Source organism: Ostrinia nubilalis, chromosome 17, assembly GCF_963855985.1.
Source record: "Ostrinia nubilalis chromosome 17, ilOstNubi1.1, whole genome shotgun sequence".
Taxonomy (NCBI): domain Eukaryota; kingdom Metazoa; phylum Arthropoda; class Insecta; order Lepidoptera; family Crambidae; genus Ostrinia; species Ostrinia nubilalis.
The window spans coordinates 2,278,019-2,305,717 of NC_087104.1; the positions used below are offsets into that span (position 1 = coordinate 2,278,019).

The window sequence follows — 27,699 nt, forward strand, 5'->3', positions numbered from 1 at the left end:
CTTATTTTTCAGCTTGGTAAGAGAATATTGCAAGCTTGAAGCGACCTTTTTGTTGATGAAAAAGATGATTTTTCAGAATCTGACATAAATATTCTAGAAACTCTACATAATTTGTGATTACAGATTAGCATTAAGTTTTCAGGGGACTTAGTGTGAGTTTACATAGAACATATTCGATATTGAGTGCGTAAAAAATGAGGGATCGTACAGCGTCCCTATTTAGTGGATACTTTCAAGAACTAAAATATTCATAGATTTTTCTCTCTGCTCTTTCATAGATCTGCTAACTAAAAATCAACGGTGTGCGCTTACTCTAATTCGGCCGATTGGTGTAGTGGTTCGGAACGGACTACTATGCCGAGAGGTCCCGGGTTTGATCCCAGGCCGGGCAGAAATTGAAATGATTAATTTTATAATTTGTGACGGGTCTGGTGTTCCTATGTATAATATGTATGTATTTACCAAAAATAAGTATTTAAGTATGTTTCTATCCGTTGTCTAGTACCCATATTACAAGCTTTGCTTAGTTTTGACTTTCTAGTCTAAGTTTCTAGAAGCGTAGTGTAAAAAATGTCCAAGGATATTTATTAATTCCCCAATGTTTTTAAAAAAGAGGGCTACATTTAAAAAAAATCGAAGAATTTCATTACATACGGAACTCCAATCGTTAAAGTAGCCGGTAACCTTTCCGTGACTTCCTAAAACACAATTAAGTTGTCACTACCAGTGTTTTAGTTCAAAACATCCCATCAAAAAGTTTCATAGACCACTATAATTATCGAACTAGAGGGCGCAATTAGTGATGTAATAATTGCCAAATGGCAAAACTAAGTGAGTAATTATTGCAGGTTATTAAATTCTAGTTTAATTGAACTAAAGCTTTGAAATACTTTTAAGTGTCTAGAGGTCATGATGGATATTTTAATGGTGCGTTTATACCTTGTTTTATGACTGCAAGGTGTTTGATGGGTCATCATCATCATCATCAGGTCATCACTGCATATTAAAAAACCAAGTCCTCTACCGCGTCTGTCTGTTCGCGAAAAAGTAAATAACTATTGAACGGATTTTTATGCGGTTTTCACAATCGACAGTTGAATTTCTGAAGTAGAAAAATATGATATTTTTTGCGCATGATACCGTCGCCCACAGTTAATAACAGTATGATAATTCATCATCATCATCATCATTTCAGCCATAGGAAGTCCACTGCTGAACATAGGCCTCCCCCAATGCTTTCCATGTTGATCGATTGGTAGCGGCCTACATCCAGCGCTTCCCTGCTACCTTTATGATGTCGTCGGTCCACCTTGTGGGTGGACGTCCCGCGCTGCGTTTTCCGGTACGCGGCCTCCATTCCAGAACCTTGCTGCCCCATCTGCATTCAACCTAGCAGCCAGTATGATGATTATTTCATTGAAATATCTATAAAGATTCAAATGAATTATTGTAATCAGCCAAACATTTAACAGACACTAATGAGTCCAATAAAACCAACTATAAAAATAATCAAAACGAAAACGTGACACGATGCGCCCCAAAAGTTTATTCTCCGTCATAAAATCTAGGTTATCCAAATAAATCTAGATAATTTGACGTGCTCAGCCTCGATGTATCGTTAGCATGAAATAAACTGTTTAATGTAAGCAAATCCGTTTAATTGAAGCGGCCTTGACATGTCGTAATTTGAAAAACAAGTAGGGTAGAGTCGACAGCATCAGACAAATTTTTGTTGCAATATCACTTCTATTACAATTACATAAGAGACCCCAGACTTTAGCTTGAAGTGCTGTCATCTGAACTATCTGAAACATCTAATACAGGTCACAAGGCAAGGTTAATATTTAATTTGGGTTACATTTTCAAAAATTAGAAATGGTTTAGATTGGTAGGTACATGAGATTTGGTCGAAATACTCAAGTTCTCGAAGTCGAAATACTTAAGTCGAAAAACTATGCATTGAAATAGCTCGTGTACTTACACACTTTCACATTTTGTTTAATCATGAGAGTCTTCACATATTTTTCACAGTCATTTTATTGATTTATGAAATAACAACTACGGTTCTGCGATGGATTATTTTTCAGTTTGGTGAAATTCTATATTATAGTTGAGAAGTAATCCATCGACCAATAGGTGTGGTGCATGAAATAAAATAAACCAAGAAGTAATTCAATAAACTATTGTTACTTAATCAGTCATAAGTCAGACATGTTAGGTCAACTGATTTTTTTAAAGACAACATTGTTTTCATTGTCGTCATCGATATAGCTAGTGAAATATTTGTATAATACTGTAATAAATCTACGATGAACCACAATCAATTTTATTGTGCTTTGACCCGGACGAGTGCAAGATCGCCTTAACAAGTAATTATATTTGATAGCCTGACTTCTCCCAATAATCAAAAATTCAATTAAAACGCATCGATCTTACAAATTAACAACTAATGTCCATTTATTGACCAACGATCTTTATTTATGACCAAAACTCATTCAGTATTGAGCCATACGTTTGTGAAATTGTGAACTATTATGAACTTACCATAGTTACTATGCCAGAGGCAACCAATACCATAGTTTGAATTATGTGTTCATCTTTCGGCACGTAATTCTTAATTAACCTTTTAATTATGGTCTACACACAACACTATATCAAAATAAAACAAGATGGGGCAACACTAAGTAATTGTTTGATTTATGTCTATGTGTATTGGAAGGCTTTTATGTGGGCTGTAAGTGTGTGATATATGTTTCCATTATAGAAAAGTGTGAATGTCGTAATTGAATTTAATTTGGGTTGTTGTAATTGATTAGTATCAATACGGTAATATTAATATATTAATATTACAGCAGAGGCAGTAATTTTATTTCGACGTAGGCAGCTAAGACTACTTACAGATTATTGTAATTGAAACGCTAAGTTTAGTTCTCAGATGGTAAAAAACTCAGTAAAACTCAGTAAAACTCAGTAAAACTCAGTAAAACTCAGTAAAACTCAGTAAAACTCAGTAAAACTCAGTAAAACTCAGTAAAACTCAGTAAAACTCAGTAAAACTCAGTAAAACTCAGTAAAACTCAGTAAAACTCAGTAAAACTCAGTAAAACTCAGTAAAACTCATTTATTTCTGTAAGTAGGCTTTAAAAAAGCACTTTTATACGTCCCAGTATTAACCCTACCACTGCTTCAGGACAATAAATGGGCCAGTGCTGAGAAGAAGCAGCGCAAGAAACTCAGACACTATTATACTACTTATACTACTAGCACAAGATGTGTACATGGTGGAGACACACGATGGTTTGGAAATCATAGGTAGTTTTCATCATCATCATCATTTAGCTATGGGACGTCCACTGCTGAACATAGGCCTCCCCCAATGATTACCACAATGGCCGGTTGGGGGCGGCCTGCATAGCTCAATTCAAAGAAAGCTATTTAAAGCTCTCTTTGAATCGCTTTCAAGCTTGTGCAAGCAAAGCTATTAGAGATGGCGATCTGAGATCATTTAATCTAGCCGCTAGATCTAGTATTCTTGAATTGATATGAATCAAATTCTGAATCTCACGTAATATAGGTACCTACCCAGTAACCAGTTAAACCTCATTTTTTCCACGTTTTCATGTTCATGTATCTGGTCACAAAAAACAGGAAATTTTGTGAAATTTAGCGATTTTTGGCCACAATTATTAACTGATCTTTGTACTGAACTCTATATTTATACATAGGCGGTCAATGTCCTTTAGATGCAGTAATATTAATATCTATGACATCTTAACGAATTAAATCTGATAATATGACAGTTACAATGCATGAAGATACCTTATTACTAAATTGGTGATCCTATCTCGTTCCAAATACTTGCGATGAAGATTATCAGGGTTCAGTAGTTGCAAATGTCAAGCGTGATTGGGAATAAAGAGAAGGGATCCGTATTTGTAACCGCTGTAGATTGGGAGTTTCCTAAAATAACTATACAGTGCTAAGGTAAATATATGAAGTGTTTAACTGTTCTCCCCCCTAGGCAAGTTGCACCTTTTGATCGAATTGAAAATTGAATCCGTCAAAATTCCATACAAAAAAAGGCTTTTCGAAAATTTTTCGACAGGTTTGCGATTATAATGTGCACTTTATCTAGCTAGACCCACTGAGCTTCGGAGTGTCGTAAATATACTTTGAATGAAAACTTAGAAATTAAAAACAGTAAAATGGTGGCCAACTTGGATTAAATCCAACTCTAATTTAATATTTTTAAGAGTTCTTAATTGACAAAACTGAAAGGCAGTTGTGTGTTATGATCTAGAGCATTGGTTCCCAAACTTATTTGAGACGCGCTCCCTTTCGACCATACAAAAAATTCCGCGCCCCCCCTCATCCAGTCAAGATTATTTATTGGTCGTATCGAGCAGTCTGGAATGCATTCTCTCAGCGGTCGCAGGTTTTTTATACTTGAGTACACAGATGGCCCGCGCCCCCCTTTAAAGCTCTTTGCGCCTCCCTTTGGGCACTAATGATCTAGAGTCATGATTCCTATTATGAGAGCTAACAATATCCAAACATTGTTTGGGATTGATTTTATATCGCATTTTTTACTGTTTGCTCTGTGCAACAAAAGCTTTAAATTATTGAACATTTTAAGGCGGTTCTTTCAATGTCTTAAGGAACCCCAAAGTTGACGTATTGAGTCGGCATCGAGGCCAATTACAGAGCAGACGTTTGCAACGAACATAACGATTGTGACAATGCACTTGCATTCACATAATGACGATGAAATAGAGTATTTTAAACCATCAGTCATATTTCTATTAAATGTTCTGGGTAATTGACTTGGTATCTACTGTAAGTACAGTACAGTAAGTTTTCCCACCGTTGCAACTCCTGTGTAGCCAGGATCTACAGCTTGACCGCCATAAAAACCCAACCAATGAAGGTCCAGTTTGTCCCGGGGGAAAGTTAAAATGTCATTGGACCCGCAACGAAATTAATCAGAAGAACATAGAAAGAGTTCGAAGTTAATGTTCGTGCGTACTACCTACATATGAGTGTAACATATTTATGTAGGAGTAAAGAAACTTAAAAATTAAGAGCAAAAGCTCCGTTCAATGACTCATTTAATTCACCTAATGATGCTTCCAAATTCCTCGATTTAGTTCAACTATTATACGATCGACAGACATTGCAATTCAATCATGTCAAGCTGACGGTACGAAGAGTTCATAAAGTTTTGCAATTTTAAATTTAGCTGCAGCACAAAGGTCAAATGACGAAATGAGTTAAATCATGGGTTCATTTGATGAAAATTAGATACGAATTAGGACAATCTTTGATAATCGTGAGATAGTTAATTTGGAAGTTACGAGCGAGGACTGGGTGGAGTTGCGATATACCTGCTACTCTAACAACTTACTTAAGTGGTGGACCTGTATTCTAGTGGCAATCCACCAGGCCTCTAAATCCACCACTTAAGTAGGTTAGTCTTTGGGACCCATAATTTATGAGGGTGGTGGGCCCGATTGAGTCAAGTCAGATTTCTATGGTGACTGATGAAGTCTAAAGAGAGTTGTAACCTCATTGGAGACAGCCCTCTCAATTAAAAAGAAATATGATGAAGCTGTGCGGTGAATCGGCTTGAATAATTTGGTACTAGATTTGATTCTGTAGGTCACATTTAGAGCTTCTGATTAGTATGGCAGTTTCGGATTATCGAAAACTTCCTTCAGCACTTGTTAAATTCGATGTTTGCCGCCTCCAATTATTTCCGGCTTAGAGCAGCCTGCGTCCAGCGCCTTCCTTCCTCCTACTTGTACTTCCTTGACTTTTATAAGGTCATCATGTCCACCTTTGGGTGGACGTCATTCCAGAAACTTTTTGCTCCATCGGCCATCAGTTCCACGTGCCCTGCCACTTGAGCTTGCTAATCCGTCGTTTGCCTAATGGATCAAATTACACATAACATCTCTCATAACAAAATGATGGTCCCGGAAGAGTTATTACTCAAAAAACATCTCAATTTTAGTTGAGGTCAATTTGACTTTTGGTCTGTCAGTTCAACACCTCAGTAATCATACTTAATTGGCAAAAACAAATGAAATGTTGACTAGATAATTGACTGTTATACTTATACGGTGTTACTTACTGGCCGGTTGGCTTTTGGCCCCTGTTTAAGTAATAATGCTAGAAAAAATGTAGAGACCTGTATTTTTGTTTTAAAAGCGGCTATACACGTGCCAGTTAAACGAAAAATTAGCTTACATTTTTTCTAACGTCATGAGCAATTATAATTATAATTGCGCGTGGAACTTCCACCCACAAGAGGGACCGACGACCTCATAAAGGTAGCAGGAAAGCGCTGGACGCAGGCCGCTACCATCCAGGCAATATGGAAATCATTGTGGGAGGCCTATGTTCAGCAGTGGATTATTATAATAACTAACGCAATGTGTAATGCATATAATTCATGTCCTTGTATGCCTTTCATCATCATTTCAGCCACAGGACGGCCACTGCTGAACATTGGCCTTCCCCAATGCTTTCCATATTTCCTGGATGGTAGCAGCCTGCGTCAAGCGCTTTCCTGCTACCTTTATGAGGTCTCGGTCCATCTTGTGGGTTGGAATTCCACGCAGCGTTTTCAAAAAATTATATTGGCATGTGTATCGCCGCCTTAATGCCAAAAAAATGATGACTCTTAAACTCTTGTCTTGAGGTTAGATAATTATTTTCGTATTTGAGAAACACATGTGTGTAGTATGGATAATGTTAGATGGTTATGTACCTACTTATGAAGTTATGTGAGAGCTGTAAATCTAAATGCTATGTAAATAAAGATTTATGGTGCTAAACCATAAATTTATTTCATCGTATTGCGAATATTTCTACTCTATCATTGTTTTCGTTTATTATACGCTTTTGAAACAGCTATCACGACTTAGCAGAATACAGATTTCTAGGTATTTGCTAACAATTTTATTATGTATCTGACTTTTAGGTAATGCTAGGAGGGAACATCTCCGCCTAGTTGTGTTTTGTTTATGTAATATTATTATTAGAACTAAAGTCAAATATTTCTTGGGTCAAATGAATCATTTGCAATCTAGAGTTTATTACTGTAAAGTTATAAAAGGTTATTGGTACAATAGTATCTTCTAAAACAGTGGTTCTTAACCGGTGGTCCCTGGAGGTATTCCTAGTGATCCACGAAGACATCGTAATAAACAAGTGACGTGACGTGATGAGTTGAGTCAACACAACGCAAACGGCGCAGAGTGGACGAGAAATCGATCGACCCTTTCATTGATTTTAAAGAAAAAAAAACGTGGTCCCTGACAAGACAGTAATTTGGCAAAATGTTCCCTCATGACTTGAAGGTTAAGAACCACTGTTCTAAAGTAACTCAAGGGGATTCCGTGGAGGGTAGTTGAACGGGAAGCATGGTCGATCTGTTTTAATGGTTTCAATTTATTATTTAATGGACTTTAGTGTACAAATTTGGTGTTATTTTGTGTTCTAAAGTGCAGTGAAGTGATAAATTATAAAAAACATTGAAATACTTCGAATTTGAGCGCGCATCGAGTGTCGAGTGGGTTGTCGTATGAACAACCCGCTTTGGACCCGGTGGCGTCTTGAAACCTGCTTTCGGGCATACTTAACTCCACGGAATCCATGAAAAATCAATAGAACTGAAACACCCACGTTCTATTGATAACTATATTGTCAATTTTCACTCGACGTTGGCAGAAATAAACCTCCCAGAGAGGTTTGGTTGCCATTAAACAAAAAAAAAAAGTAACTCAAACTCTACACAACGATCACTTGTTCACAAGTAGTCCATGTGCGTATAATATTTGTCTATAATAATTATGATTTTATCATTACTTAAAGGTAGCAGGAAGGCGCTGGATGCAGCCGCTATTATCCGAGCGATGTGGAAATCATTGGGGAAGGCCTATGTTCAGCAGTGGACATCCTGTGGCTGAAATGATGATGATAACGATAGTTATGATTTAACGGTTTTTTTTCACTCAGTATAATGCAAGACACTTAAACCCACTGTCACAGTCTTAGAATTTTATTAAGCCAAAAGGCATACTATGCGATAAAATCTCCAGTACCAATCTAATAAACCATGCTTACCTAAACTACAAGTTTTGAAGTTTACAGACACTTATATTGTAAGTTCTAATTAAACTTAATTGAATTTTGGTAGTTACACGCAGGAAGATCTTAAAATTAACAGAACCATACGTGTATTTGCTTCAAAGGTTATTTCAATCTATATTTGAAAGGTTTGTTTGTCCAAAATAATGCAATAATTATTTATTACTAGCTTTCCGCCCGCGGCTTCGCCCGCGTGGAATTTTGTCTGTCACAGAAAAACAATATCGCGCGCGTATTTGCTCACCGTTTAGACCTACCCTGGACTACGACAAACATTTTAAAACCAAAATCAGCTCAATCGGCCTAGCCGTTCTCGAGTTTTAATCAGACTAACGAACATAAATTCATTTTATTTATATAGATAGATGATAAGATTTTGAATAGGAATAATTGTAAAAAGAAAAACTAGAATGCTGGGAGGGAGGGAATACTGGCAACATAAATGAAGTCGCTAAAATTAAGACCCTAAAAATAAGTTTAGTTGCAAAATCACACTTAATAAAACCACATAAAATGCCACAGTTGTAGCTTGGTGGGCCATCATCAGAACATTGTAAAACTTAATTGATTATAACTCATCGTAGTAGGCATTTAATTTAACTCGACGCAACTTACGCGTCTGACACGCACTTAAACGGTTATGTTGCCATATTTCCGTGATCGTGATTGTAATTTGTAATTCACACAGATTATTAAATATGACGTTTGCTTTAAAGGTTCAGCCAAACCAACGCGAGCTGGCGTGCACGATGGCGATCAGATATCGTGTATGAATTTGTAGCGATGAGTTTACATCAACGCGTCCTGTCATTGGCCTATCTATGCACGCACAGTGATGGCGATCATAAATCAATGACAGGACGCAAGACCAATGACAGGACGCGTGACCTGTCATTGGCCTATGGTGGCGTCGGCGATGGCGATCTGCACGCGTTGGTTTGGCTGAAGCTTAAGGGAAGTCGGGGTAATCAGTGTTTCAACGAGACACTTCTACTTGGATTTATAGCTCAATTACGACACGAGATATTGATAATTATTTAACTTTATTTGTTAGGAGATTTTTCAATAGTTATTTATAATGTGTTAGGCTTAAGGTGGGTGTACAATAGAGCATTTACTTTTTTATGAAGTAACAAATGGTCGCTACTACGTTGTGTTGTGATGCAACTCAATTTTACAAACTCAAGGAACAGTATCTATCATAAAAACTGAAGTTGAAGTTTTAATAACGAATGAGTCGTGTTTTTAGTAATAGAGTTAAAGGGCTAGGTACAGTTTTCATAAACTTATCACAGATATGATGTCTGACCTAGGTAATTTTCTAAAAACTAAAGTGACAGTGACAGTACATTAAGCTTAACGCTAATAATTACTTAATCTTATTCAGTTCAAACTTACTTTTCTAACAAAATCATAGTCTGTGACGCTATAGACTGAAGGTAGCCTACACATAATAAAAATCAATAATATTTAGTCTTGCCTTATGTAAAATCGAAAGAAACGATCACAATTCAAACTAACTGGCGGAGATTATTGCTAACAGTGAAATATGGTGCCATAAATCATCAACAGATGGCGGTTTAAATATCAGGCGTACAGAATGATTTTCACGATGCCTCTGATTTAATGTTAGGATTAGGACACACGGTGGATTTTGGAATAATAATTTGCACAGGAATTTGACTTTATTTCTTTTCTTTACGGTAATTAGGCATCCATTACAAATCAGTAGCCTGCATTTCGTAGGACAACCCTCTTTGTTTAAACTTGTTGTGGTAAAGTACCTATTTCTAATATGCTTTGGATAGTCTAATTTTGATTAAAAACAAGCTTATTTGACAGAAATAAACACTGCTAGAGCTACCGACTGCCAGAGCTGCTGTAGCGTAGAGACTATTCTAGAATAAAATTTCTTAAACAAAAGCCAATTCTGGGACACACATTTTTTGCTGTAATATTATTTGAAACAAACAGGAAAAGAATTCTGATTAACAATGTACTGTGCTAAATCACTAGTTGTTCTCACCACCAGTGTGGTCTCGGCTTTACTAAGTTTAGCGTAGATTGTGAGCTCACCAGGACGTGAGGCAGTTAGGGAATCACGTCATTTGCAATGCAGTTAATGCACAGGATGCTCATCCTGGCCAATGTTTATATCAATTTTACTTAACATTGCATAACGGAAATCTTTGTTCTACTCAAAGAATGCGTTATTCTAATTCTAACCAATAGTAGAACGAAGCGCCTGAAAAAAATATTTAAACTGTGCTTTTTTGGAAATCACGAACCTGAAACTTTCAAAAGATTACAAATGATCATTTTATTTACAGATTGGAAAGATCACGGGCAGGCCCCCCACTAGGTAGATCGACGATCTGGTGAAGGTCGCAAGAAGTACTTGGATGCGGGTAGCGTGGGACTAGGGGAACCAAGGATTTCTATAACGACTGGTCCTGCCTTTGTCCAGCAGTGGACGTCATTTGGTTGAAACGAACGAATGAAAGAACCACAGATTGAGTATGTAAAAGTACCTAATAGGTCACCAGTCTATCAATGCGAAAAAAATTAAGTTATAACTATTGCATAAATATGTCACCTGAAATATTTGTCTGACACCCACTAATCTACTCCCAGCCTTAAAAATACGTGACGAAAATTATATTTGTTTCTGTAACTGACTCGTTTGCAAAGTGGAACTCAATTTGAGATTTTCTCATGTCTCAGTTATTGAAAGGTATCATTTGCGATTGCGTTTCGGTAAAGGTTAGAGATTATTTGTGATTATTTGAAACAGAGAGTCGTAAACTAATAATAATAAATCAATAATGATTGGACCTCTCCTGATTTGATGACACACTTCTGATTATGGTCACAAAATATAACAGAAGGTAAACTCATGTATGTACCTCGCTTTGCATACCTCTCTCGCTCGCACGCTCGGCCGTCGCGCTAGGGTTGTCTTGTCATGTGTTGCGTTTATTTCGTTATGATAGAAAAATGTTACTCTTAATACTAATAGGCAAGAAAAACAGTAACAGATATCCGTATACTTATTTATATTTAGTACGTTATTATAGTAATAGTTTGCAAACAAATACACAAGAAGGAAGTAGTATTTAGTTGAGTTCGTTCGTTTTCAGCCAAATGACGTCCACTATTATCCAACTAATATTATAAATGCGAAAGTTTGTATGTCTGGATGTCTGGATGTTTGTTGCTCTTTCACGCAAAAACTACTCGGATTTTGATGTAACTTTACAGTATTATTGTTTATAACCCTGAATAACATATAGGCTATAATTTATGACGATCTGTGACAAACTGTAAATTTCACGCGGGTGAAGCCGCGGGCAAAAGCTAGTTATCCAATAATTCCTAAAACCTCTCTAAAACAATTCGATATTCCTAATAATTGAGTTGGCTTTCAATTTCAATTGAAATTCAAATAAATAACTTACTTACCTCCCCGAATCAACTGGTAATTTAAAAAATGAAAATTCGGTATTTAATGATGAGTTTAAGCAACCAAATACCGAACAATATTATAATACGACTTTTTCTGTTCACTCATTTTCGTCAATTTCGCAAAACAAAATAATATCACAGGCGGTTGACCGGCGCGTGACTCAAGCGAACCACAGCGAACGTGTGGCGAACGTCTGTCGCGCCACGTCGCGCTCGCATTCGTCCAAGACAGTCTTGCTAGAGCGGTGTCTATGTGTGCGTGGCTCGAGCGCGTTTAGTATGGAGTTTGTCTTCTGTTATATTTTGTGTTATGGTTGTGAAATTTTTTCTTTTATTTTCGTTCTCGCGCCCTCAGCATAGGTGCCCGCTGAAAACCAGTGCCGGATCATTGTATTGTTATGGTCCAATCCAAGGGTCCAATTTAGGGATGTTATGTATATCCGTAACCGTAATCGATTCAAAAGTTTCGGATGTAGGCAGTTTAAATTGTTTTTCATGTAGCATTATATGTAAAGGCATAACAGCCTGATTTACCTTTATAATGCCATCTAGTATCAATTTTTATTTTTTTATTACTTTTTTTAGATGTAAAGTGTGCGGCCATGAATGAACCGTGTTGAAAAACTATTGAAAATTGCGTTCTTAAGCACATATATCCGTAACCGTAACCGAAACCGGTATAATATTATTCCTAAATCCGTAACCGTATCCATAACCGAAACTACATAACCATAACATCCCTGGTCCAATTCATCATAATATGAATTATGATATCCCAATTATGAGCTGAAAATCCTTTTTTGGCTTAGGTACACCTAATTTGTTTAATTATCAATTAGGTACATTAATATAAGCGCTAGTTTAAAGCTGAAGTTAAAAAATGTCTTACAAATGTTGCAGATGAGTATCCTAAAAGCCATTGGTTAACTTATCTGAAGATAATCTGTTTCTCGTATCTATCGTATCTATTACCACAGATTTACCAATAATGAATTGGCAAAAAGCGTTCTATACTTTTCCATAGTATTTGGTAATTTTGTTCAGTGTAACACTCTCTCGAAAAGTTGGTTAAACACAAAGTGAGTTCCCATTTTGGTGCAAACTTTACAATCATTACTTTTTTTTAAAGAATGTTAAGTAGTAGTATCAATTTAGTAATAGTTCCGTAACCCCTCGTGGTAAGTTAAAAATATGCTTGTGTCACGAGTGGCGAGTAGCATTCCCCCGGGACAAACTTGACCTTCATTGGTTGGGTTTTTATGGCAGTCAAGCTGTAGATCCTGGCTACACAGGAGTTGCAGTGGTGGGAACGAGAGGTGGGAATAGTCCCGTTGTGTCACGAGTGGGTTCACCACAATCGTCCAGCGGTAGAGTTTCGGCCACCGTTCCTCGGATCTCGAGTCGGCCAGTCTGAAACTTTCATCGTTGGGGTATTCACGACTCCTAATTCCACCTGATCTATACTCTATACTAATATTATAAATGCGAAAGTAACTCTGTCTGTCTGTCTGTCTGTCTCGCTTTCACGCCTAAACCACAGAACCGATTTTGATGAAATTTGGCATAGAGATAGTTTGAGTCCCGGGAAAGGACATAGGATAGTTCGTATCCCGGTTTTTGAAACAGGGACGCGCGCGATAAAGTTTTTCTGCGACAGACATTATTCCACGCGGGCGAAGCCGCGTGCGAAAAGCTAGTTATAAATAAATATGGTTCTAATATACTTCGGGGGGCACTTTGAGTCCTTGATCCGATTGAGGAAAATCAAATTCAAGCAGGAGTTAATTTAACTGACACTATTGGAGGTTGTGACCTTAATTTCAGTCGATATAAAATGGCTGATGCCTAGTAACTAAACTACATTAAATGTCCGATGAAATTCAAAGTTACAAAACGATAAAATCTGCAGTCTTGCAATAATGCATCACTGTCTGAATTGTATGGTAAATCGTGCCGATTCAAGTAGATTGCATTAAAGAGCACCTTCAATGAAACTTCAGTTTGGATAAATATCATAGCCAAGTTGAAAGGATTGCTTATGTTAAAGAGCATTTCAACAATTTTAATAAACCTACTGGTTTCAAAATAGATTAATTTCTAAGCTATTTGAAAGAAACATACATCTTTATTTGGTACCACCAATTAAAAAACAAAACGAATCAAAACTTACATTTAGAAAAAAAATGTTATGGCACCAAAATAGTCCCCGCTGCTAAATTTATGAAGCGACTCTAAAAACGTAGGTACCTACTCCCTGTGTTACACAGGGAGTACCTACATTTTTAATACATTAGGTTTATGGTTGTAGGTTCTCAATCCAAAATTGTTTTAATTTAGTGAAAACTAGCTTTATTCAAAGTGCGCAAGAGCTTCGACTTCTTTCTCCCTTAAATTTTACAAGCAATCCAGAGCATAGAGATTTGGCATTCTGTAGATTCTGAAACTAATTCACACACAACATGATGAATCACCACTCGTTTCCAGAAAAATTTAGGATTTCAAGGCTTCGTCAACATAATGGTAGGGTCCGAAAAGTATTTAAATAATGCATTCAAAAAGCTACTTCAGTCACGACAGCTGATCAAGTACTAGACCGATTGCTACACCACGCACGATAAAATGAGTCTCTCTCCTAGAATTCTAAATTTAGATTCTTGCTAACACACCGGAAGCTCCATAAACAAATGGCGTACTCTGAACTTAGCCACGAGCTTTATAAGCTCACATCCTTTACCGTATCCTACTCCGCACCGGTTTTGCAATTAAAATTCTTTAATTAAACTTAAGCTCTGATGATCCACATTCTTCGTTAATAGCATCGTTTAAGCATGGAAATATAACTTTTAATACCAATATAGTATCACGATAAACGTGTGGCGTATGACCTGGGTGGTCAGTTATTGATTTTATGTACACGTCACGTTAAGATGTGATGAGCAATTGGAAGGGTTCTGTAGAAATATATTGATTTTTTTGCTTCATTTTCTGACTAGTAGAAATGCAAGACTATTTTAGATTTTGTTTACAATATCAACCAAGACAATAATGTGCCTGAAAATTAAGAACGAAAGAAAGACAGTTTTCTTTTGAGTAATCAGAAGAATCACATTGTATTAGATATTAGGTAGCATGGGCCGGCCTCTTAATAGGTGGACCGACGATCTGGTGAAGGTCGCGGGAAGAACCTGAATGCGGGCAGCGCAGGACCGGTGTTATATCCTTGGGGGACGCCTTTATTAAGCAGTGGACGTCATTTGGCTGATACGAACGAACGAAAGATTAGTTATTTAATTAGTTTTTCAATATAAATGAGTCAGGATCAGGAACATAACCATGGTTCGCCGCGATTCTATTTGGGTAGGTACATACTCGTAACATACGTCTTGTGTGCTAGGTTCGAAACGTAGGTAATTGAAAAACACGTCAAATCATCCTTAAAGTTTGACGTCTAACACCATCATAAGTGGCAAATATGGCGTTAAAGATATTGCATCCTCGATTTACATAAGAATGCAACATTTTAGCTCGAATATACAAGAAAGTAGGTCAGCCATCTTGGGAGGTTTGATTTACTAAGACAGGTGATGCTAAATAATAGCTTGTAATAATTTAATGGGATTGGGCTGAAAAGTTCTAAGTTTTGTACTTATTCTAATATCGTGTAAACCATAGAATATTAATATTATTAGGCGGGACCATAGGATTTCCCAGTCTGTAATAGCTATCATGTCATCTTCTCACTCAATTAGTCTCCAATATTCTTACTAAACTGGGAGCTACAGCAGTGTTTTTCTTTTCTTATGGCGTATTCACGGGTCTAGGGTTCTTGATGGACTACAATTAAACTTTTATAAATTACCTAAAACTTTATTGATAAGTATTTATCAGATTAATACTTATTCATACCATAATTTGGTGTTTTTGAAATGCAATTGAAATGCATAAGGACTGTTTTTATCAGTTTAATACATTACAATTATTATCGTATTCAAAAATATATACGGCACGACGAGAAAAGAGAAAAATTCCAGTGAGTAAAGTAATTTCTCAAATCAATTGATTTGTCAGTATTTACCCGACTGCGCTAGAAGGAGGGTTATGTTTTTTGTATGAGTTTTTTCTGCTCTTTTGCATTTTTTTTTATTTTACTCAAAAATCCAGTATATTTATTAAGTTTTTAAGACCTAAAATCTATAGAACAGCACGGTCGTGTCCCTTTTACCAAGAGTCGTGCTTTTGATGCACACTAAAGCATGTACCGGCTTTCTTGGACAATTAATAAACTAGTGCTGCGATGGCGTCATTTGCCTACATTTCAGACGTATCTATTTAGACACGATTTGGTGTTGGTGCACACGATGTGATTACTAGCTTCTGCCTGTTACTTTACTTGCGTAGTTATTACAATTTTTAGCGTTAAGAGTTGCATTTCAAATCTCAAACCAAATTATAAGTAACTTGAAAAAATCGAACTGCCGAAGGCGGGAATTGAACCCACCATCTTTCGCTTGCCGGGCGTACTTGCGTAGATATAAAGGCCAAAAGGCCAAAAGGCCTGAGATAGCAGGCCTAAAATGTAGATACAATTCTCAAAAAGTCTACGTACTCATCATGTTTGCATTCGTATTTTGTCAGCTTTATCGAAATGTCTTCAATTTAAAATGTGTGCAGTCTCAGAAAATATTCATAATTACATTTCTTTAATTTCAGTATGTGCCAAAAGCGAACATTGTACAAAAACTGTCATTCTTGGAAACAGACATTATGCAAAAGACGTGCTCACATTCTGAATAGCAGACATTTTGCGAATAACTTTTTAAAAAAATAAAACCGACTTCAAATGCGTGAAAACAAAAAAAAACTAAAAATTAAAAATATTGCGTATAAAAAAGTTCAACCCCAATTTTCCACCCTTGGGGGTGAAATATTTTCTTCAAATTCGCATGAAACCACCCTTTTGATAATACCTATTCAACAAAAAAATAATCGTTCAAATTGATTTATAATCGGCGGAGATATTGCGTATAAAAAAGTTCATCCCCAATTTTCCACCCTTGGGGGTTGTTTTTTCTATTATTAAATTTAAATGGGACCACCTTTGAGGTATTACCTATACGCCGAAAAAAGATTTGTTCAAATCGGTTCATAATTGGCGGAGTTATCGCGTAACAAACATAGAAAAAAAAAAAAAAAACATACGGGTCGAATTGATAACCTCCTCCTTTTTTGAAGTCGGTTGAAAATACATTTTAGTAAAACGGATATTTCAGGCCTGAGCCGATGTAAAGTCATAAAAAGTAATTATTGCTTGAAACTACCAATGAAAACCACCTTTTCTGGACGTCTTGATAATGAAAATTCCCCCATTATTGTATCCTTTATCTACAACATGTAAGGGCCCTGTCCTGCTATCCAGCTTAGTGGGATCCAGTGATGCAGGAGCTGTAAAACTGTATTGTCGTGTGAACACAATTATGAAAGTTGAAGAAGTCCAGTTCCACATCAAAGTATGTGTTGAAATTCGAATTCCAAATTCAAACGGATCGGTTTTTTGCGAGACACTGCAAACGGGATGTTCGTGTGAATGTTAATTTTAAAACATGATACTACTAAACGGGATCCAGTAAAAAACGGGATGTCTCAATGGGAAATACTCGTAGCTCAGATAATGGATTTCCCATACAAAAATTTTATCAAATAGAAAATAAAAAAAAAACATCCAGTAACCAAAAAAACACGAATGTAAAAGCATTTTTTATTATTTGTTGGCCTTTTTTGTGTATTTTATGTACTTTTTTAGTATTGCCTGTTATTTAGCATTATTACTGTTTTTATTTTATCAGGATATACCACTTAGTTTAAAAGTTATTACGTTTTATTTACAATAAGTAATTGGAAGAAAAAAAATTCTATAAAAAAATAAAAAAAAATCTCAAAAATTTTTTGACCTCTTTTTGTCGATAAAAATAGGTCTAGTTTCATCTATTTTCATATGTACACTTTAACGTGACTCACACTGTATAGAGATAGCTCTATGCAAAATTGGTTTACGTATAAAAGCGTAATAAACTGACAGAGTTACTATTGTATGTATTCTTTCGTATAAATCTTTATTATTAAAATCGTGAAGGCCGTTTAGCTACGATATGTAGACTAAGATGTATGAGTAAAGATGAAAGTGCATCAAACATTTGTGTATCTTAACTACTTGTAATAGATGTGATTTTTCAACACAACTTGTTCGGAAAAAGCTCCCGATGTTTCCGAGTTATGTCATCAATAAGAAATCCTGGTTTTGATAAATAGCAAACATGAAAAAACTAATTAAATTAATTATCAAAATATTGACGTAGATTTTATATGTTACTAATTTTGCCCGCAAATTCGGCCGCGTGAAATTTTGTCTGTCACTGAAAAACTTTAAAGATTGAATTGTACCACCTAACTTTGACCGTAACTTTAATTATAACAGGTGTTTTTTGTTTATAATTTGACAGATTTTTGACGTTTGTCAAAGTTAAAGTAAGATGGTGCAACCCAGCCTAAAGCGCGCTTTCCTGTTTCATATCCCGGGACTCAAACATTTGCGTTCTGCTCTATTTCATTATGTAACATCTAATGTACCACATTCTGCAAATAAATAATTTTCATTTTCATTTTCAACTATTTTATACCCATCATAATCGGTTCAATGGTTTAGGCCTGAAAGCATAAAAGCATAACATACAGACAGAGTTACTTCGCATTTATATTAGTAGGGATAATATCTCTGATAAGTTCTAACTAAGTTATTTGACGACCTATGCCGTGATAGCTCTATAATGACACCCGCGGGTCACGGATTCAATTTCATTTCAGGCCAATTTGAAGTATTTTTTACATAACGGTTTATGAATTCGAGTGGTTCTGGAAGATGCAATTCCTCACTTCAAGACTTTAAATATGATGCGCTGTCAGGTGAATATTTATTACCACCTAGCTATTGTTTCAAAGTTCAATTCTGTCACAACTGAATCAAAAGTCTAACCTTTATACCTTATTCAAGGTTTACTTAAACATTTAATATACAAACCCTTCGTGCCAGCCCTTTCGCAACACATTCTAAATATTGTAATCATCACATTGGTCAAATACTTGTAGGCAATCATAGAATCGAGATACTTAAAGAAAATTACACATCTGAAGTGATTTTAGATGCATTCACAATTGTTGTTCACGATACTTATAATGAAAATAATCACGAATCGACTGTGTCACGCAATTGTTTACAAAAAACATAATTACTTCGCTATAGGAACTCTATCATTTTCTTTTTTATTTTAATATCCCTAACCTTAATTTTATATAAAAAAAACTTTCATAATCGAATACATACTTGAAGTTATCGATTTAAAAATCGTATCATGTCTTTAAAAATCTATGCGTATGATTGCAATGTCCGTAAATTGTGACAGAAAGGGTTTGTCACATTTCAACAGGACCCTAATCTACAAAATAAACAAAAGCACATCTGCCGATATCACGCACACATGTTTACTTACGAATAATTAGTGTACCGATACTGATCTCCGTTGCAACACAGACAGAGACCAGTCAAAGGTTACAACGTGAGGAGTACTTTGGGTAACTCTCAGTGAACGAATTAGTTTCATATAAATAGGGTAGGATTCTGTAATATGGCACATTCGAAACTCATCTTCAAGACGAATAACAGCTTTTGACATGAAGCTGGTAATTTATCTTTATCTTGTTTGGAATCAGATAAACGTTAATTAAAGTTATCGGTTATTTACGATAGTGCAGTCCCTTCGGTTATTTGAATTACAAAATAATTATAATTTATCTTCGGTTGTGATCAGTGTTGCGTTTTCAAGTCGTTTTCGGTCGTAAATGTGTTTTTTAAAATTCAATTTACTGAAATTCAGTACAGATAAATAAGAATAAAATTGAGATAATTAATAAAAGTGTTAATTGTTACAGATATTAGTTCTGTCAGTGATAGCCTGTGGCTATGCAGCAAAATTGGACAGGACGTATCTCCCACCAGCCAGCGCGGCCACCGCTGGGGGCAGCCCTGGAGCCATAAGGGCCCCTGGATCGTCTGGATTTGGACAACCCGCCCCTTCATCTTTCGGACAAGGAGCGCCTGGATTTGGACAGTCAGGATCCGGTTTCGGACAGAACTCAGGCGCCGGACAGGCTCCGTCTGGATTTGGACCGTCCGGTTCTGGTTCAGCTGGCTTCGGTCAGGCGGCCGGTCCTTCCGGATCAAGCCAGCCTTCCTCTCTCTATGGCGGTCCCTCAGGAGCTGCTGCCAAGCAAGGATTCGGGCAAGGTGCTCAGGGATCTTTCGGACAGAACCAGCCTTCTGGCTCCGCTGGTTTTGGTCAGCAATCTGGATCAGCTGGTGGTAGCCAGCCTTCCTCTGTCTATGGTGCCCCGTCTGGTGCTGCTGGTAAACAAGGTTTTGGAGCTCAAGGCTCCTTCGGTCAAGCCGGACAAGGATCCATTGGTGCCCAAGGCTCTTTCGGTCAAGCTGGCCAAGGTTCTCAAGGCGCTTTCGGCCAAGGTCAACAACGCCAACAACCTGAGCGTGCCCAGGCTGCTGCTGACAGGAACGCTGAAATCTTGAGATACGAAAACGAAAATGACGGTGAACGATTCTCATACGCTTTCGAGACCTCTAACGGAATATCTGCTGAAGAATCAGGAGTTGCCACTAACGGTGTTCAGGCTCAGGGCGCGTTCGCGTACACTGGTGATGACGGTGAAAACTACCGAGTGACGTACACAGCTGACGAGAATGGATACCAGCCCCAGGGTGACCATTTGCCGACCTCTCCGCCCATCCCTGATGAGATCTTGAGGTCGATTGAGGAGAACGCAAGGGCTGCCGCCGCTGGAACCCAAGAAGGTAATTAAATTGATTTCTATTATTTTTATTAGTCTAGATATTTTGATATTTTGAGTGCATTAGATAAAAGTAAACTATGATTTACATTCAATAATAATTTATAAGGTTTTTGACCTTATGAATTAAAACGTCGGCGTTAACTTAAAACTTAACAAAACATTATTAATTTAATTTATTGTTAAAATTGATTTGCTTCAAGAATTGAATAACAGGTTTAAAACCTAGTAGGTAAATGTTTTTCATTGTAGTAAAACATTAGAAAAACTTCGAAATCGTGGTCTGCATGTTAATTAATGTATCAACACTATTTCGAATTAGTTTCATCTTAGATGAAATTAAAATTTATGTGTTTTTGTGATTTGAACAGTGATCTACTCGAGACATTTAAATATTAAGAGTGTATAAATAGTTATAGTCAACATCTCAACACAGTGTTATTTACCGTTTAGGATTGCATTTAATTTTTAATTTATTTAAGACGTTCATACTCTTTAAATAAATAAGCACTAATAATTTGTGAATTTTTACAGGTGCCTACAACCCCGATGAAGATGAATCTTCCGCTCCTCAGTACAACCAGGCTCAAGGTCAAGGATCTCTGTACGGCGCTCCCAACGCTGGCAGCTCAGGATTCAGAGCCTCTGGCCAATCTGGACAAGGCTTCCAATCTGCTGGACAAAGACAGCCCTCTGGTCAAAGCCCCTCGTCCGTATATGGCGCCCCTAACGCCCCCGCTTCGAGAGCCCCTGGACAGTCCAACGGTTTCAACCAACCCGCCGCCCAAGGCCCATCTTCTCAATACGGCGCTCCTAACGCTGGCTCAGCTGGCTCCAGGCCTTCAGGTCAAGGTTTCCAGTCTGGTGCCCAAAACCAAGGTACTTCTTCTTTCTACGGCGCCTCCAATGCGGCTGGATCAGGATCTAGGCCCTCTGGCTCATCCAACGCTTTTAACCAACCCGCTGCTAAAGCTCAAGGACCTTCTTCCCAATATGGAGCCCCCAACGCTGGACAATCTGGTGCATCTGGCGCCCGGCCATCTGGTGGTCAGGGATTCAATCAGCCCGCTAACCGTCCTAACCAATTCGCGCCATCTTCCTCAGGCCAAGGTCAGTTCGGCCAGAATGCTCCCGCTGCTCGTGGGCCTCAGGGTGGTGATGATGGATACAACTACGACAGGCCTCAGTCTCAGTTCCCTGGTAGCCAGTCAAGTCAAAGCAATGGATTCCGTCCTCAGTCTGGAGCTGGCTCAGCAGGTCCTCAGCAATACAACCGCCCCCAAAGCCCAGCTGGTTCTGGCTTCGGACCCTCTTCTAATGGTCAAGGCTCGTCTCCTTCTGGTCAACAGTTCGGACGCCCTAGCGGTTCCTCTCAAGGATCTTTTGGACCCTCAGCTGCTGCTAAGTCCCCATCTGGATCGTTCGGATCTTCTGCCCCTGCTGGTCAGGGATCTTCCAGGCCTTCTGGACAAGGATTCGGATCCGGGGCTTCAGCTGGTAAATTCGGCCCTTCTGGATCAAGCCAAGGTTCATTCGGACCTTCTGGATCAAGCCAAGGTTCATTTGGGCCTTCTGGATCAAGCCAGGGTTCTTTCGGACCTTCTGGATCAAGCCAAGGCTCGTTTGGATCTGCTGGACAGACCATGCCTCTGCAGTCAGCGCCTTACAACTACAACCGCCCAGGATCTCAGGGTTCCCAGCCCCAGAGGTCTCAACCAAGTGGACAGTCTCAGGCTCCAGGTTCCTCTGGATCCTTCAACCAGCCCCGACCTGGACAGGAGTTCGGTGGACCTCGTCAGCCGCCCAGCTTCAACGAGCAAGAAGGATACAAATACTAAACCAAAGTCAATGATCTTATTTAGAGAAATACACGATTAAATATAGGAGGCATTTGAAAAATGTAAAAAAAAGAATTCAAGCATAATGTGATTTTGTACAGTAATGTATAGAAATAAGCAAGAGTCACTGTGTGATATAATGTAAATAAATTAATTACGAGAATGTATTAATGTATTTGTTTTATTTTCACCTAAAAGTAATATTATAAAATAATTCAATACAATTGAAAATGTAATAAGTAGGCAAGTTCGTAGCAATCTTGGAAGTAACTAATATTCATAATTACAACAACATAAATACACAAGACATAAATACATACTATGTAACAATCCATAAGAGTAACTAGAGTCCAATTTTTTACCCAATACCTACCTACCAATTTATTAAAAAAACTTTGAAATAATAGCTTAAGCAATAAAAGACGACGATGACGATAACGAAAGAACTTGAATCAGCTCTTCACATTTCAATACCTAACTGTTGTATCTCTAGAATCTAGATGATTCCACCTAGAGTTTTTGCTTCGTGCCTAAGCTCTACATAATGTAGAGCAAATCACCGAGAACGTTCATGTCATTAAAATGAAATCATGGCTTTAGAACCCTATTTGGACATAGAGTTAAGATGCTAGATAATTGGTTTGTGAAAATACGTAGCAGGTATTATCTTTTTATCGTTAGTTCTTGAGTATGCGTTTTCATAATGATAAAAATTAAGTTCTCATGAAATTTAGGTAGTACCTATTCTAGTACTCTAAGCTAACTCAATTATTCTCTCATTAAGATCGTAGACTTGATTGTTAATGTTATATCACATTATTTAATCAATGCGCCTGTAGCTCACACTTACCTAATCTAAATAAAATTACATCAATTTAAGTATTGGATAGCTTGAATCCAGTAGAAGGAATCTAAAGGTAAATACGCAAAATTGATAGTTTCTAAGTGATATTCAATTTAATAACATTTGAATCAACGAATTTTAATTTATGACCAGAGGGTTTTCGCGTATGAAAACTCCGCCAGATGGCAATACGTAGACGCGAGGTCCAAATGCTGCATGATTGGTTATTTTTGACATGTCATTGACAGATATATCAAAATCCACCAATCACGCAGCAGTCAGACCCCACATCCACGTCCCGCCATCTAGCGGATGTTTCATACGGGAAAACCCTCATTAAATGAGTTTAATTTTGTTAAACATTGAAAATAGAATAAAATTACTTTAACATACTCGTAATAAAACTTGCGCTAAACCTCAACTACAATACAAAATGCTTGTTAACCTGTTGCTAAGCAAAAGTCAAAGTTTAATAGATTGTTACCAGTTGCCAACAGATTTTATATTGTTAAAACTTCATAAAATCTTTCCGTTCAGCTAGTTCAGTAATAAAATAATCACAGTGCGCTATCCGATTGAACCATTGTGCGAGCTTCACATGACCCACCGGCCCGTCTTTTGCCATCGCGACCCATATACTTACGCTTAATATGTAATTATAATGTCGACATGTGTATAGGGTTGCCAACGCATGAGTATACCGGACAGCAAACTGATGTCGGACACTTTTAAATCAAATCAAATCATAATTTTCTTTGTTTGTTTAGACTAATAAATTAATTCTCATAAATTGGCAAATGCTCTTAAGGAGCCTCTAAATGTCTAATTTGAAATTAAATTATGAATGAACACTGAATAGATGAAACAAAAATAATTATTTTTAAGGATTTGCCACACTGGATGTGAATGACCGCAGTCATTCAAAGTATATATTTTTTTAAAAGATTATTAGCAATTTGTATTTTGCAAATTACTAATAGTCCCATTAGCCCCTCGTGTTAAGCTAAATAAGCTTGTGTTACGAGTGGGCTCAACACAATAGTCGAGTGGCGGTGGGATTCGAACCCGCGCTCCTCGGATATCGAGTCGGCCACTCCGACCACTTCACCGTTCGGCTATAGTGGCTATAATTTCAAAGTAAATCATACATCATGGCTGCATTCATTTTGACCTGACCGCAGACTGCACCCAGTGTGACAAATCCTTTAGATTATTAAACATAGATTGAATATTAAAATAGTTTTATTCCGGTCTGCTGTAGATGTCAGTGAACTAACTATACTAAAGACTCATGGTTGAGATAACATGAGGATGACATATATTTTCCATAGAACCCGGACAGTCGTGCCTTTGTGTCCGATTGTTCGGACGAGTGACAACCCTACAGTAAATGTCGACATATAGATCGCTCAAGCTAACCGATTTTTTGTGCGACGCCATTATGCTATTTCGTTACTTTTCTTCTCATTACCGCGGTAATTACCCTAGGTGTTAATTGAGAGATTTTGCACTGATTATGTTATTTTCATTATTTGATAGGAATCGCATAATTATGGAAGATGTAGAGCTACAGGTCAATCAATTTATTGGCTAATTTAAGGGGTGTAAATTAGTAACGTGAGGTGATTTTAGAGATTTTTGGACCCCCTCTCCACCTTTGGTGAGATATCCTGAGATTTTCCCCTCCTTCCCTATAATCTCACGTAAGATTGTTCAAAATGCGTATTTTTAGTGTGTATACGTTAATAATTATACTTATCATTGGAGTTATTTAAAACATCACACCAAAAATATGCTAACACTGCTACTTCTAAGTAATTTAAAAAATGTTAAAATATCGATTAAAACTTAGAATAGTAAACTGTTATCCTGTAATTAGTCTATTATTAAATTAATCGAAAAATTATGATTGTATTTGATTAAATTCCGTTTGTAATACAGGAATAGGTAAGTAAGACTTGTTTATTATTACAAAATAATGATGTTAGTTCCTTACTTCTTGACCTCATCAATTTGGCATGTTTTAAATTGCATTATAGGAAGATGAGATATTATAATACCCATTACGTTTTAGCAGTCATTTTATTTATTAATAGCATTGAACTGTACAAACAATAGCTAATCCAGACATACATTTTCGTTGCAAAATGACGACTATTTAGACCTATAAGACTCAAAGAGTGCTGTCCAATTTTTTCAGCTTAATGATGTTCACTGCTGGTCAAAAGCCTCCCACAAGGATTTCCATGCGCTGCCCGCATCCAGGTTCTTCCCGCGACCTTCACCAGATCTTCGGTTCATCTAATGGGGTCCTGCCCACGCTACGTCTATCGGCCCGTGGTTGCCACTCGAGAACTTTTCTGCCCTAACAGCCTACTTCTACGAGCTATGTGCCCCACCCACTGCCACTTGATTTTAGCAATTCTGCGAGCTATTTCGGTCTAATTACAAAGAGGCTTTGTTTGGTAATGCACCATTTATGAAGCAGAGTAGTATTTTTGATTGTTGTTGTAATAAGCGAGCCATCATTAGACCATAACGTGAAATAGAGCATTGATATATGAACTACATGACCTTAATCTTCTTTGATATAAAATGATACACCGATATAGACACTCGATTAGAGATAAAATCGATATTTGTAATCTATTATAATGTAATAGAATTACAATACGTTGCTTTGCAATATCATTTTTGTAGCGCTTGGTGTGCTCTTCCTAAGATTCAAACCCAATGTTGTCAACTATAGTGATAAATTGTTTTGGTAGCCATAGTCTAGAGTTATACCCGTATTCACAAACGATGCTTGCGCAAATCGAACGCACAGCGTTGAATAGAGCTCTGTGATTGGTTCGTGTGTTACCCTATGCGTTCACGCGCACTGTGAGACCTCATAGTAAAGTTTGTGAATTAGTATTAGTAAAGTTAAGCTAGTTTGGTAGCAAATTAATATCCCTACGCGATTTTTTACAATATAAGGCAATACAAGACATCAATAAATTCTTGTTTGTAGCGTTAATAATAATTCGTTGATTAATCTTATCTTTCTTGTCTTGTCATTAAACTTTATAAAAAAGCTTTAAATATGCATTTTAACACTTTTACTTCAAAAAAACCTTACTTTTTCATGACAATTTAGTATTGTTTAAAGAAAAGGCCACTTGAATACAATGCAATTATTCTAAACAGACAAAGTCGGAGCACCAACTGGTATACATATAACGATGTGGTATAATAATAAATAATCGTTACCAAATGGGATCGTTGAACAATACTGCGCGTTCGTAATAAGATCAAATTACGACTCTCTAAACACCTACCTACATGATCTTGCTACAGTTTTGATAAATTGTTTTAATGCTATTACAAAATGGATGTCAGGGGTCAGATCGGGATAGCTTTATGAGTATTTTGTAAATTATACTAATGCAATAAGTATTTTAAATTATGTTTCTTTAACCATGTGGGCTGTAAGGTCTTTGATATCAGATGTTGCTATAGGCGTCTAATATGACTTAATAGAGTTAATGAATCAAGCCTCTAATTTGCCATTAATGTCATCATCAGGTCATTTGATTTCCTCTTCCTCTATAATTACGTTTCAGCCAAATGACGTCCACTGCTGGCCAATGGCCTCCCCTAAGGATTTCCATAACAGCTGGTCCAAATACTGCTCATGACCTTTACCAGATCGTCCTAGTGAGAGGCCTACCCACACTACGTTTACAGGCCACTACAAGTCTCTAATTTATTTACCAGAAGCAAATGGAGAATTTGGCCTCCACTTTCTTCGCTGTAGAAAAACAACGTCCCAACTAAACTGCGAAAATAGTCACCATAGCTGAACGGTGAAGGGGTCAGACTGATCGATTCAACGTCCGAGAAACGCGGGTTCGGACCCTGCCGCCGTTTGACTATTGTGGTGAGCCAACTCGTTACACAAGTTTACTAATATTCTTAAAAAAAACTGGAAATATATATAAAGTATATGCACATGCTAATCCCATCTGGAAAAAAACACCATAGTCGACCCAAAGACTCAACCAAAATTGCTTCCACGGTTAAGACCGAAAGAAGTTTATACCCAGAAAAGTTGAGTCTTCCTCGAAAAGTATAAGTCACAAACAAACAACAAGCGATTCTATAAATCAACTCGTTCCAGCTAAAACTAAAGGGTAGATCGGTAACAGACTTGTAGCGAAAGATTTATGTTTCCTAGGCTGAAACATAAGCATCGGTCAGACAACGTGTGAACACCGATCTTAACGATTTGACACGCCGGGCCGGCTCTGACGAAACTAAACGTCGTGTGAACTTGGTATAGTCGGCCCGGTAAAACTTGGCAGAAAGGTCTATGTCCAAAGTACCTGGTTTTTAAGTAATTGTAGAGTCCATGGTTTCGTTTCTATGAAACACATTACAACAATTTGTGACTAACGGCCATCGTACGATCCCGTTTTACCCCGTTCTTAGTGAGTCTGTGAGTTC

The 27,699-nt window shown here is 37.3% G+C and overlaps 2 protein-coding genes across 2 annotated transcripts in view; both read left to right on the plus strand.

The window, feature by feature from the left end:
• The window catches only part of LOC135079825 (pupal cuticle protein 27-like), a 363,223-nt gene that overhangs the window by 212,046 nt on the left and 123,478 nt on the right, over positions 1-27,699 (plus strand). The gene's annotated exons all lie outside the window — the stretch shown is intronic.
• LOC135079818 (spidroin-2-like) lies at positions 19,265-22,534 on the plus strand. Its single transcript, XM_063974430.1, has 3 exons — positions 19,265-19,350; positions 19,600-20,533; positions 21,064-22,534. Exons 1-3 carry the CDS (start codon positions 19,342-19,344, stop codon positions 22,365-22,367), a joined length of 2,247 nt encoding a protein of 748 aa, XP_063830500.1. The 5' UTR covers positions 19,265-19,341; the 3' UTR covers positions 22,368-22,534.